This window comes from Arvicola amphibius, chromosome 4 (genome assembly GCF_903992535.2).
Source record: "Arvicola amphibius chromosome 4, mArvAmp1.2, whole genome shotgun sequence".
NCBI classification, from domain to species: Eukaryota; Metazoa; Chordata; class Mammalia; order Rodentia; family Cricetidae; genus Arvicola; species Arvicola amphibius.
The window spans coordinates 24,847,256-24,860,892 of NC_052050.1; the positions used below are offsets into that span (position 1 = coordinate 24,847,256).

Genomic DNA, 13,637 nt, shown 5'->3' on the forward strand with positions numbered 1-13,637 from the left:
CAGAGGCAGGTGGATCTCTGTGACTTAGAGACCAGCTTGCTCTACATACACAGCTAGTTCCAGGATGGCGAGGAACCCTGGCTCAAAACAAAACAACAAAATAGAACAAAAACAAATAGATAAAAACAAAGAAAAGATCCACCTGCCTCTGCCTCCTAAAGGCTGGAACTAAAGTCAAAACAATTTCCTAGCATTTACTTGTCATTTATTCATGCGTGTGGGTACACATGTGCCATGGCACACGTGTGCAGGTGAGAAGACAACTTGTGGGAGTGGGTTCTCTCCTTCCATCATGTGAGTCCTGGGGACCAAACTCAGGTCACCCATCAGCTTTGACAGCAGGTACCCTTACCTACAGAACCATCTTGCCATCCCTTGCTACTGTCGGAGAGGAATTCAGCCCCACCACACAAGGAAAAGAAACATCTAAACTTTATTTGTGCTTTGCGAGCCACCAGCAACTTCCTCCTCCCGTGGCTTCTGTCGCTGTCGCCTTCTTTGTTGCAAGCTTGTAGACAAGGTAGAGACGGGTGCGTGGACAAGGCTTACAGAGAGCAATGAGCTAGGAGCTGGCTGCTTTCAGGAATAGACCTGGCCAGCTGTCCTCTTCCCATTTGTTTTATTGGTGGTTTAAAGTCACATAAAGTAGCAGGGTTTTGGGTCTGTTCAGCGAAGAGAAGAATCCATAGCCGAGTAGAGGATGGGAATTCCCAATGGTATGTTTCTTCAGGAAGGCAGGATGGAGAGAAGGGTATGTTCCCTGAAAGATGGAAAAGGTGAACTTTCTTTTGTGATTCAGAATGTAGAAATATGGGCAGGGAGCAGCTCTGCCGCTGATAGAGTGCTGGCCTCATACACATGAAGTCCTGGATGCAGCCACCAGCACAGCATGAACTGGGTATGGTAGTGCCCACCTGTCACCCTGGACCCAAGAGGTGGAGGCAGGGGATCAGAAGTCCAGTGCCATCCTGGTTACAGAGCAAATTCGAGGTCATTTAGGATCTATAAGATGATGTCTCAAAAAAATGGGGGTGGAGAGAAGAAGTCTGCAGAGATGGTTTAGTGGTCAAGAGCGCTTGCTGGTCTTGCAGAAGGACCTGGGTTCGGTTCCCAGCACTTAAATGGTGGCTTCAGTCAGCCACCACTCCAGTTTTATGGGATCCAGTGCCCCCTTTTGGCCTCCATGGGTACCTATACCCATGTCCACAACTCCCATAATTAAAAAAATAACAAAAATGAAAATTTAAAAGACAGAATTACAAGTGGGAGTAACATTTTGCCTGTTACCTTGTCTCTTAGTTATGTGGTTTTTTTCTGTCCTCGGAGGCAACTGATAGCACTGCTCCTTCTCCTTCCAGAAGTATTGCATACACATATAAACAAACAGTGACTTCACAGCCTTTGAGAGAGGGTCTCACCTTGTGACCCAGCTGCCCTGCAATCTGTATCTCAGGCTGGTTTAGAAGCAGTGGAAATCCTCCTGAGTTCTGGGGTTGCAGGCATGCACCACAAAAAAAAAAAAAACAAAAAAACAAACAAACAAACAAAAAAAAAACAGCTCTCTACTCCCCTTTTCTACACGGAGGTACGCAAGGTTGGCCTGCCCTCCGTTGCTGCTTTTTGTGCTTACCTATGTATCCTGAAACTTATTTGGCAACAGCCTCCCTTTTGCTTTTACTGCTGGGTAGCATTTGAACTCACGAATGCCCCACAGTTTCTTGCCTTGCACACTTGGATACTGAGCTCATCTCCAGTCCTTTCTGATACAAACACCCATGCTTATGTTCTTCCCGTTGGGCATGCATACAAGGACGCTGGTGGGATAAATTCCTAGACGTCCTCGTGGGTTAAAGGGCACGAAGGGCTACACTTTAAATAGATCACAAAGTAAAAAAAAAAGGGGTGAATTAGTTTCGATTTAGCAGAAAAATTCCACCCCATCTGCACCCCATCAGTAAACAGTCTTTCTTGGGGAAGTCATAAAGTCAAACCTGGAGCAACAGCCCCGAGCTGGGGCTTCGAGACTGCACGCGGGCACTGGAGAGCAAGGTCTATCTTACGCGCGTTCCTGAGCGAATTCACTGAGCTGCTGCGTGCTAGCGAGGGACCTGCTTGGGAAGACTGCCCTCGCTGTCACATTGATTGCATCTTTCACGTCCTGCAGCAAAGGCTGATCCCATTTTTGGCCAGGAGATGGAGTTAGCGACATCAAGCTAGTCTTGACTGCCCATTCACCATTCTAAAGTCTAAACCTACTGACCATCAAAGTGGCTCCCATTGCTACCTCACCCAAGCCAAGCATTCCTGAGACTTTAAAAACATCATATGGGGGGCTTGTTCACTAACAGAGCCCTTGACTAGCGTACAGGAAGTCCTGGATTCGATTCCTAGTGACACGAACACACACACCATCAAAAAAATCAAAACCCACCCCAGCATGATATGCTTGCTCACAAAGCTTCAACCATATTCCTTATTATTTAGGGTAATAAATATATGTATATATTGTGGGTCTTGATATGTATCCCAGGCTGGTCTTGAACTCAAAATCCTACTGCCTTGGCCTCCCAAGTAGTTATTAAAAATGAATTTGATTATATTCCTAGGAATCCTCATAAAAGTTTGAATTTTTTGTGGGTGTGGTGTGTGGTATATATGTACATGTGAGTGTAGGTGTGTGCACATGCATGTGCTGATACTGATGTACATGTGGGTATGAATGTGGAGGCCCGAGGTCAGTGTTGGCTGTTTTTCTTCAATGACCTTGCAACTTCTTTAAATTTTTTGAGACAGGGTTTCTTTGTGTAACCCTGGCTGCCCTGGAACTTGCTCTGTACACCATGCTGGCCTTGAACTCACAGAGACCCACCTGCCTCTGCCTCCCAAGTGCTGGGACTAAAGGCATACACTACCACCAGGCCTTTCCAACTTGTTAAAGAAGTAATTTTATGTGTATGGGTGTTTCTTCTGTACCTGTGCACCAAGCACACGCAATGCTCACAGAAGCCAGGAGAGGGCACCAAACCCCCCTGGAACTGGAGCTGTGAGGGGCCATGTGGGTACTGAGAATGGACCCCTGGTCCTCTGGAAGAGCGGTTGTCAGTGCTCTTACACGCGGAGCCATCTCTATGACCTGTCTCCTTCCCTTTTAAACCAAGCAGAATACTGTGGCTTCTTTAGGAACAGTTGTGTGCCAACCAACATGCTAGAACACTAGATAGGTGCCGGGACTCAAGCTCAGGGGCTCTGGAAGAGCGGTAAATGCTGTTGACCACTGAGCCGGCTCTCCAGCCTCCTCTCCTCCCTTTTAGACAACGGGATAGACTGTGCTGGAGGAAGACTGTGAGCGGAAGAGCTGTGCACGGAGCTCGTGAAGTGTCCTCGACAGCAGGGGGCACACCCTTCTGCTCTCTTGTATCTTTCCCGCTGAGACCCAGAGCTGGTGCTGAAGCCTCCATCTCGGCCAACCTGGGAGATACTGGTCATCCACAGTGGGGCACAAAGGGAAGCTCCCCAGAACTCGACTGCCTCTGACCATTTCCTTCTAGATTTATACAAAGGAGCAAAATGAAGTTCTGTCAATCAAGTCATTGTTACTTTCTGCCACCTTTAGTTGAGTCCAGTGCTAAGTGACATAGCCCCTAAACTTAGGGAAACACAATTCCACACTCTTCCCCCGACCCCAGGTCTCATGTAGCCCCGGATGACTTAGAATTTGCTACGTAGCTGAGGATGACCTTGAACTTCTGATCTTCCTGGGTTACGGGTGTGTACCAGCATGTCGGTGTTATGAGGGCAGGCTCCAAGCATGCTAGATATGCAGCCTAGCAACTGCGCTAACCCGCTGGTTTTCTATCTTCTTTAATTTCCTTCTTAACTTTATTTACTATGTTTTAATCTTTGAGAATATCATACATTTATATGACGTATGTTCACACCTACCCCCTTTCGTCTGAATCATTAACATCGGTTTTGGAAAGGAAGGAAAAGGCTACTTCACTGAGGATGTCACAGAGAAATGAAGTCATGGCTGACAAACTCCCCTCGACCAAGGGCAGGAACCGATGACAAAGCTGATACCTGGGCTTCATTGTTCTTCCGTTTCAAAGGTGGCGGTGAGGTAGTCCTTTGGAACAATCCCAACGATGCTGTTCAGCTCTCCTACCCACCAGCCATACATGTTGTACTCCTGAAAGGGAAAAGACGATGGCAGCGGTTGGAGAAATTGCTTCTAGAAACCTCACACACTGTGGCTGTTTCTTTGCTGGCTGCCAGAAGGAACCGTGGACACCCTTCACGGGATTATTGTATTTAACAAAGTCATCTTTGTTAAAGTAAATGTGCTCGTTTTGCTGTTGTCCCCAACCCCCGTCTATGAAGCGACTTGATGCTGTCACTGAACCTAACAGCTTTAAAAACTGTTTTTAATTACATGTATGTGTGTGTCAGTGTGTGTGTTTGTGTGTGTACATGTGTGTTTGTGTGCCCGTGGGGGCCACAAGAGGGCACTGGATCCTCTGAGCTGGAGTTACAGGTAGTTGAGAGCTGCCTGACATTGGTGCTGGGAACCAGACTCAGGTCCTCTGCAAGAGCAGTGAGTGCTCTTAACCACTGAACCATCTCTCCGGCCCCTGACAGCTTTTTATTTTTCCAGAGGTAGGGGTTGAATCTACAGTTCAGGTTGGCCTGTAACTTTTGATCCTTCTGCCTCAGACTCCTGAGGGCTAGAATTGTAGGTACATACTACTACACCAAAAGCTTTTTAATTAAAAAAATATTCTTTCTTTCAGGGCTGGAGAGATGGCTCAGCAGTTAAGAGCACTGACTGCTCTTCCAGAGGATCCAGGTTCAATTCCCAGCATCCACATGGCAGCTCACAACTGCTTGTAACTCTAGGCTCTGATACCCCTTACATAGACATACATTCAGGCACATAAAATAAAAATAAGTAAAAAAATCTTTTCTCTTTCTTTCTTTTGAGTCAGGGTCTTAGTATGTAGCCCTGACTGATCTGGGACTCATTAGATCAGGCTGGTGTTAATTCTCAGAGCTTTCCTTCTTTTCCCAAGTGTGGATTTAAAGGCCTGAGACACCACATCTCACTTTTCTTTTTTAAAAAATAATTGTTATATATTATTTTTAAGTGTGTGTGTGTGTACTTGTGTGTAGGTACAGGTGTCCTTGGAGGGCAGAGGAGTCAGATCTCCCTAGAGCTGGAGTTACAGGTGGTTGTGGACCACTTGATATAGGTGCTTGGAATCGAACTCAGGTCCTTGTGGAAGAGTGGTACATGCTCTTAGGTGCTGAGTCGTCTTTTCAGACCCCTCCCCTTCAACCAAGCGAATGCTACAGCTTCTTCAGAGAAGGTTGAACACTAACTAAAATGCCAGAACACTAAAGATGTTCAGGGCGACAGGTCATAGTTCAAATCAATACGATCCATCAAGCATCTTCCTTGTGCAAAGTGCTATCTGGATTTCCTCAAGGGACAGAATGATGAGTCAAACACTGCTTGTTCCTTGGGAGTTTATAGGAGAGAGTAATGGCCTTTGGAGTCAGATAGGCTGGGAGCAAATCCTTGGCTGGCCATTTAGCAGCCACATGACCTTAGGTTCTCCTCCTTTTGCTCTTCTGATCTGCGGGAGTGCGGATGTCTTTCCCTCTCCATACGGCGAGGATGGAAGTGACGCCATAGAAACAGGACAATAGAAAGTGCTGTACCGACCACCGGTGTTCTAAGCCTTAGATTTCCTCCCTAGAAGAGGTGCGAGGAGGGAGGTAAAGCAATAACGACAGGCAGGTAATTAACGGCCGAGAGGAGCAAACAAGAAAGGGCCTGAGAGTCTTTTACTTCAGCTGGGTGTCGGGACCGTGATGCTACCCACATTTTGCATTGCTGGTGGCTGAGCTTTAGGGGAAAAAAGAAGCAAAGCAGGTTGGGGACCGTGTACAGTTCAGGCTCCCTGGCTTTAACTGGTGATCTTGTTGTGTCTGGTGTGATTCTCCTTCTCCAACTCCTCTGCTCCCTCTGCTCCCCCTCACTCAGCAGATCACCTCCTCCACTTCCAAAGAGAAAAGAGAAGGTCAGATGTGTTCGTGTTCATCTCCAGCCGCCAAGGAAGACAACCCTTCCTCTCCCAGTCAGATAGGGGATGCAGCCCTCTCTGGGCTTAACTCTTTCGCCTCCGCCCTCCTTCCATCCCTCCCCTTTTCTTCCCTCCCTCCCTACTTCCCTCTGTCCTTTCCTCCCTTCCTCTCTTTATTTCATGGAGTCTGACCTCTGCCTCTCTTTCCCACCAGCTCTAAAAAGCACACATGCCTTCTTTCATTGTTGAAAACAATTATTAGTCTCCACTGCATGCCTGCTTCCCATGCCTGCTACTCTACACTAACCTGCACCCCAGACTTCCTGATTTGCTTCCTCCACTTCCTGTCTGTTCATCCTTCCAGCTGCTCTGGTCCAGCCTCTGCCCCCATCACTCTACTTTTAATTTATTTCCAGACAGAAGTTTCTCTGTGTAGCCCTGGCTATCCTGGAACTTGCCCTGTAGACCAGGGCTGGCCTCGAACTCAGAGATCCGCCTGCCTCAGCCTCCTGAGCTGGGCTTAAAGGCGTGCGCCATCACCGCCCAGCTATTCATTTATTTGTGTGGTATTGTTTGGCTTCATAGTCCTGGATATCTGTGAACTTGCCACAGCTGGCTGTCACTCCATTTCACTCCCTCCATGGTCTCCCAACACCTGACAATTGGACAGATTCTCTGTGTATTCCACAGTCCAGTCCTTCTGGGCCCTCTCAGCAGCTCTGTTATCACGATGATTCTCTCTTCTCCTAGGATCTATAACTATCGCCTTCCCACTCCCTTCCTGCCTCTGTGGTTTCTGCTTCTTAGTCTTTGCAGGCGCATAGTCTCTCCCTTTTATTTTTAATTTTTGTTTTAAAAGCCAGGTGTTGTGACACACTTTATTATGTATTCAGTGTTCTGTCCGCACGAACGTCTGCAGACCAGAAGAGGGCGCCAGATCTCATTACAGATGGTTGTGAACCATCATGTGGTCGCTGGGAATTGAACTCAGGATATAGGAAGAGCAACCCGTGCTCTTAACTGCTGAGTCATCTCTCCAACTCTTCTCTCCTTTTTAATGTGTTTTCCAGGGTCTGTTCTAGTCCTCTTCTGATTCATAATCTCATGTACCTTTGTAGTTTTACCGCCCTGTTTCTGTGAATGGCTTATGAACAATTAAGGACTCCAGCACAGATAATAGAGCTAGGACCCAGGACTAAGTGTGGACTTGGGACTAACACATCAGTCAGAAAAGCACCTGCTGTGCAAGAATGAGGAGCTGAGTTTGATCCCTAGAACCTACAAAACTATCTGGGCATGGTGGTACACCCTTGTAATCCCTGGGCTGGGCAGGTTGAGACAGGAGCTTGCTGGCCAGCAAGCAGGTAGGTTTTTGAGTTCGAGGCCAGCCTTGCCTATTTGGTAATCTCTAGGTCAGTGGGAGCTCCTCTTTCAAAACCCAAGGGGGACACCTAAGATTATTCTCTGGCCTCCACACCCATGTGCAGGCACATACATGGGCACACACACAAATCAACAACCCCCTCAAAAAGTAAAAACACCCAACCAGGTGGCGGCAGCACTTGGGAGGCAGAGGCAGGCAGATCTCTGTGAGTTCAAGGCCAGCCTGGTCTACAGACTGAGTTCTAGGACAGCCAGTGCTCGTTATAGATAGTTGGGAACCATCATGAGGTTGCTGGGAATTGAACTCAGGACCTCTGATTTTACACAGAGAAACCCTGTCTCGAAAAACAAAATGAAACAAAACCACAAAAAAGTCCTCCAAGTACATGTCCACCAAGCTGCTGAAGCTCAGGGTGTCCTATATGTAACCCATGAGGCTGCTCCCATCTCCATCCCCACTCCCCAGCTTGCTTCGCTTCCGAAGGTCTTGACCTCAGTGAGTAATACCAAGATGCCCTTACTTATTTTGGGCAAAAAAATCAAGTCCTTCCCAACTCCACCCCTACCTTCCAGTCAATTCTGTTAGTCTGCTCTCCAAACACTAACTGAACTCTACCCACTTCTCCATCCCCATTGCCAATACCCTGGAGTCACATGACTGCCCCTCTCAGGAGGGCTACAGACACACCCTGCAGTTCTTCTTGGTTCCTGCTCCTGTCTTTCCCCACCGTACTCTTCAGCCTGTAGCCAGAACACTCTGGATTTGCACAGATGATGTGGCTACTCTCTTAGTGAGGTTCCCCCCCCCCACTGTCCCTTGACAACCATTTTTAAAAAATTTTTAATTTACTTATTATGTATATAGTGTTCTGAGCACCAGATCTCATTACAGATGGGTGTGAGTCATCATGTGGTTGCTGGGAACTGAACTCAGGACCTCCAGAACAGCAGTCAGTTCTCTTAACCTCTGAGCCATCTCTCCAGCCCCCCCCCCCTTTTTTTGAGACGGGATCTCCCTAAATAGTCCTGGCTGTCCTGGAACTCACTATGTAGTCCAGGCTGGCTTTGAACTCACAGAGATCCACCTGCCTCTGCCTCCTGAGTGCTGCTATTAAAGGCATGGGCCTCTTGCCATCTTAACAAGGTGGATGAGGCCCCTTGTGGCCCTGTCTTGTTCAGCACCTGGCACTGCCATCCACCTCCTTCTTAAAACAGCACTCACCTGGGCTACTTTCACAGACTGTAGTCTCTCTCGTGCTTGGAGCCTTTCTTCTGCCTTTACAGCTTCTGCTTCTCCACGTCATGGGGCTCCCTTCTAAGCACCCTTCAGATTTCAACTCCTAGTTACATGCTCTAAGATGCACCCCCTGCCACTCTGACTGGGTCAGAGGGCTCCACTCGGTGGTCTAACCCTACGCTTGCCCAGAGAAGCGTTAACGCACCATGCTGCCTTTGTCCCAGTGCTAGTCACTGGATGGGAAGTGACGTGCTCTCTCTCTCTCTCTCTTTTTTCTTTTTGGACAGGGTTTTGTGTAGCTGAGGCTGGCCTTGAACTCCTGATCCTCCTGCCTCCTGAGTGCTGGGACTATAGATGTTTACCACCATACCTGGCTAAGATTATTCCAATTCCATTTTGTTGCTATGACGAAACACTCAGACCAAAAGCAGCTTAGGGGGATGTAGTGGTTTGAATGAGAATGGCTCCAAAGGCTCACATATAGGCATGCTCAGTCCACACTTGATAAACTGTGTGAGGAGGATTAGGACATTGGCCTTGCTGGAAGAGGTGTGTCACTGGGAGTAGGCTTTGAGGTTTCAAAAGCCACACCAAGCTCAGTCTCTCTTTCTCTCTGCCCGCTGCCTACAGATCAGGATGTAAAGCTCTTAGCTACTACTTCGGAGCCAAGCCTTCCGCTTCTGGCCATGATGATCATGGACTATATATAACCCTGTGAAACTGTAGCAAGCCCCCAGTTAAATGCTCTGGTCATGGTGTCTCTTCACAGAAATAGGTCAGTCACTAAGACAAGGATAAACAGGTTTGTTTCATCTTGTATTTCCAGGTTATAGTCCATGATTGAGAGAAGTCGGGACAGGAACTCAAGGCAGGAACTAAGAAGGGACATTGCTTGCTGGCTCACAGACTGGCTTGCTCACAGGCTAATGCTTAGTTAGCTTTCTCATACAGTCCAGGACAAACTGCCTATGGATGGTACCCTACTACATCAATTAAGACCATTAAGACAGGGCTGGAGAGATGGCTCAGTGGTTAACAGTACTGGCGGCTCTTCCAGAAGACCCAGGTTCCATTCCCAGATGGAAGCTCACAACTGCCCATAACTCCAGTTCCCAGGGATCTAATGCCCTCTATGACCTTTGCATGCACCAGGCACCCAATATGGTGCACAGACATACATAAAAGCCAATTATTCATACACATAAATAAGACCATGAAGATGCTCTTATCATAGATATGGCCACAGACCAACATGATAAAAAAATTATTCAATATCCACCTCTCCCCTCTCCAGAGCAGGTGATTCTAGACTATATTAAGTTCACAGTTAATGCCAGCCAGGACAGATCAGAAGTTTTATTTTGTTTTGGCTTTTCAGACAGTGTTTCTCTGTGTAGCCCTGGCTGGAATTCACTCTGTACACCAGGCTGGCCATGAACTCAAGATCTGCCAGCCTCTGTTGGTGCTGGAACTAAAGGCATGCACCACCACTGCCTGGTCAGATAAGGTTTTTTTTTTTTTTTTTTTTTGGTTTTTTCGAGACAGGGTTTCCCTGTAGTTTCTAGAGCCTGTCCTGGAACTAGCTCTTGTAGACCAGGCTGGCCTCGAACTCAGAGATCAGCCTGCCTCTGCCTCCCGAGTGCTGGGATTAAAGGCGTGCGCCACCACTGCCCGGCATTCAGATAAGAAGTTTTAAGGGCTGGCCCTTGTTGGTTTTGTTTCTTGAGTTCTCAGTGGCAAAGACAGAGTGGGTCCAATAAATGCTTACTAGGAGAGGCCATGATGAAATGAACGGGCAATAAACATTTGCATTCTCAACTGAACAGACAGACTTTCAGCTAACTCCTAGACACTCCCCTGCTGACTGAACTGGTTGTGACCTAAAGAGGCCAGCTGCCTTCGGAGACAGTGGCCTTAGATGGGTTCCTACATACCAAGAAAAGTCTCAGCTGCCACAGAAGTGAGACACGGACTACTGAGTGGATCCTTTAAGGACTTTGATTTCCTTTGGAGGTGGGGTCTCTCTCAGTTTTTAGCTCAAGTTAGCTTGGAGCTCACTAAGAGCGCCATATCATATAAGTCATATGTAAACATATGCATATACATGTCATGTCATATATATGCACATGTGCCATGGAAGCCAGAAGAGGGTGTAATGTAACCCCTGCTTGGCGGGTCAGCTATTCAGGGTTCTCTGAAGGGGCGCTAACCTGCAAGACATGGGCTGAAGAAGAGGAAGGAGACCAAGCAAGATTCTATTGTCAAGGTCTCCGTTTATTGGGGTGAAAGTTACAGCTTATATACCCCTTGAATGGGGTGGAGGTAGGGGTAGGCAGGAACTCTGCCAGGGTAACTGAAGGTCATCAGTCAGCACCTGGTGTAAGCCAAAACATGTGATCCATTAGCACTGGAGTAAGGGGCGGGTTCCATTAACAGATGTGATCCATTGGCATTGGAGTAAGGGGTGGTTCCGTTAACAGATAGTTCTCAAGATAGTTGGGATGAGGGGTGGGATCTCCGTAAACATCCTTAGGGCAATGACCTCTGCTATCCTTTAGGACAATGGTCCCTGACAAATCTATCCTTTAGGAAAATGGTCCCTGACAGTGTAGGATCCTTTGGAGCTGGAGACTCAAGCAGTTGAGAGCTGCCATGTGTGGGTGCTGGGAACCAACTTGAGTCCTCTGTAAGGATAGCAGGTACTCTCAAACACTTAAATACTTAGCCATCTATGCAGCTCCCAAACTGAGTTTTAAAAGGTCCTAAAAGGAGGTGGGTGTGACAGCTCATACTCGTAATCCCAGCACTGTAGAGGCTGAGGTAAAAAGACTGTTGTGAGTTCAAAGCCACCGTGGGCTACAAAGTAAAACCTTGTCTCAAAAAACAAAAAAGATCCAAAACCAAATCACTACCACCACCACCACCAAAACCTAAAACCAAACCAAACCAAATAAAAACAAAACACATACACACATGCAAACCCTCCCCACCCCCAAATCTCAACGAGACAAAGCAGAGGCGGGAAGACTTGTGCCCCAGAACGAAGACTGGGTTCCAGTCCTCAGCATCCATAGAAATGCCAGCTGGGCACCTCAGCCTGCTTGGAATGCCAGCTCTCGGGACGCAGAAGCAGGAGGTCCCCAGAGCTGGACCAGCTAACTGGAATAGTAATTGCCAAGCTCTGGATTCAAGGGAGAGAAGAGACCCTGCCTCAGTGTGTAAGGTAGAAAGAGGTCAAGAAAGATTACCAGAGCCAGGCGTGGTGACGCACGCCTTTAATTGCGGCACTCGGGAGGCAGAGGCAGGCGGATCTCTGTGAGGCCAGCCTGGTCTAAACAGTGAGTTCCAGGACAGCCAGGATGACATAGAGAGAGAAAGAGAGACCTTGTCACACACTCTCAAACACTTAGCCATCTATCCACTGCCTTTGAAATACACTCAGTATCTCCCTCAGGCCTCTACACATATGCGTGTGCACCTGTGTACACCCATGTGAATATTTACACACACATAAATAGGCAAAACAAACAAACAAAAACCCAAAGAAACCCCAAACAACAACAGCATCGTCTTAAATAACTGACCGTGTCTGTCCACCACCACGCTGTACAATTCCTCATTCCTTCCTTCCCAGGCAACCTCCCTCTACGGTGAGTGTGTCTCTCATATGACGCAAGGATGGGGGAGTTCATGTTTGACAGGACATGTCAAAGCTAAACTCAGTGCACGTGATGTTACGGTTCATTTTCCAACACTGAAGTTAGCGCGGCCTCCGCCTTCAGCTTGTTTAGTTTTCCAGCCTGAGCTGCGTCTCCATTCTTTGTGTCTTAGGTTTTCTGGTAGAGCTGCCCTGGTTTTACCAAGCTGCAGGAATGTCTTCATCTGCAGGGCTTTGCTAGGACACTCTGTCTTTCTCTCACACTGTAACTCATAAAAACTAGTTTTAGCTCGTTTGCTTCCTCACGGGCAAGAGGGTGAGCAGAAAGCTGCCTGGCAGTCTTTCTGACCAAAGGCAACTTGCTCAAGTGAAACCTGTGTCACGTGAGGCGTGCCTGGCTCCATGGGGATTAGTTGAGACCCTGACTTTTGACTCACACGTCACAGTCCCCTTTGGCTGTGATGTCAGGGGTAGGGACCAAGTCTTGGAAACATACTCTCTGCCAGCTCAGAGAGGGTGCAAACGGGAAGCAGATGAGGCTCAGCAGGGCACCTGCCAAGGCCAGGCTCCCAGTCAGGTTGCTCTTGCTCGAGGGGCGTGCTGACCTGCCTGCCGACTACAGACGCGGTGGCCTCCGCACAGCGGTAAGAGCAGAAATGAGTTGAGAGGAACTCTCTGCCCTTCAAAACAAAAGAGCCAGCAGAAGTGTGAGGATAGCATCGTCTCAGAGACCATATGTGTCCTGCTGTGGGAGCCTAGGAGCTTAATCAAAGCACCTACAGGTCCTGGGATCCGACTGTCTTTTCCAGATTTCTTCCCCTGGTTGGATACCCAGAAAGGGCTGCAGGGCTGAGGTGTTTAAAGCATGAATGGAAATTTCTAGCCTTCTCTCCCACTCCCACCCCCCCCCCCATGCACTGCTCCAGCTCAGTCTGAACACCACGAGGTATTTTAAAATAATTTCTACTTTGATGAATTGCTGGGGAGTCCACAATTGCTCATAATCAAAGGGAGAAAAATGCAAATGAGATCCGGCCGAGAACTATCACCACCAAACGTTTATTTCACTACACAGTGCCAGAAAGAATTAAAACAACATTAAACTCCCAGCAATCACGTTTAAGCCCTCGTTTCCAAGTGCCAAATTGCACCACTCTGGATCATACAGATGTTCGTTAATTATGCTAATTTTTATTAAACTATTAAAATGGAGAGAATACTGGCTCAGCCAGGCAGACCCTAGCTCTGAATGAACCCTGCCCCTGTCTAGAGG

At 47.8% G+C, this 13,637-nt stretch overlaps 1 protein-coding gene across 1 annotated transcript in view; it reads right to left on the reverse strand.

Annotated features, from left to right (window-relative positions):
• Positions 1–478: 478 nt before the first annotated feature.
• Positions 479–13,637, reverse strand: part of Skap1 (src kinase associated phosphoprotein 1) — a 289,170-nt gene continuing 276,011 nt past the window's right edge. Inside the window, exons 12-13 of the mRNA XM_038327961.1 lie at positions 4,081–4,189; positions 479–760 (exon numbers count right to left, since the gene is read on the reverse strand). Coding sequence (XP_038183889.1) covers positions 4,088–4,189 — 102 coding nt within the window. The 3' untranslated portion in view covers positions 479–760; positions 4,081–4,087. The remainder of the gene's footprint in view (positions 761–4,080; positions 4,190–13,637) is intronic.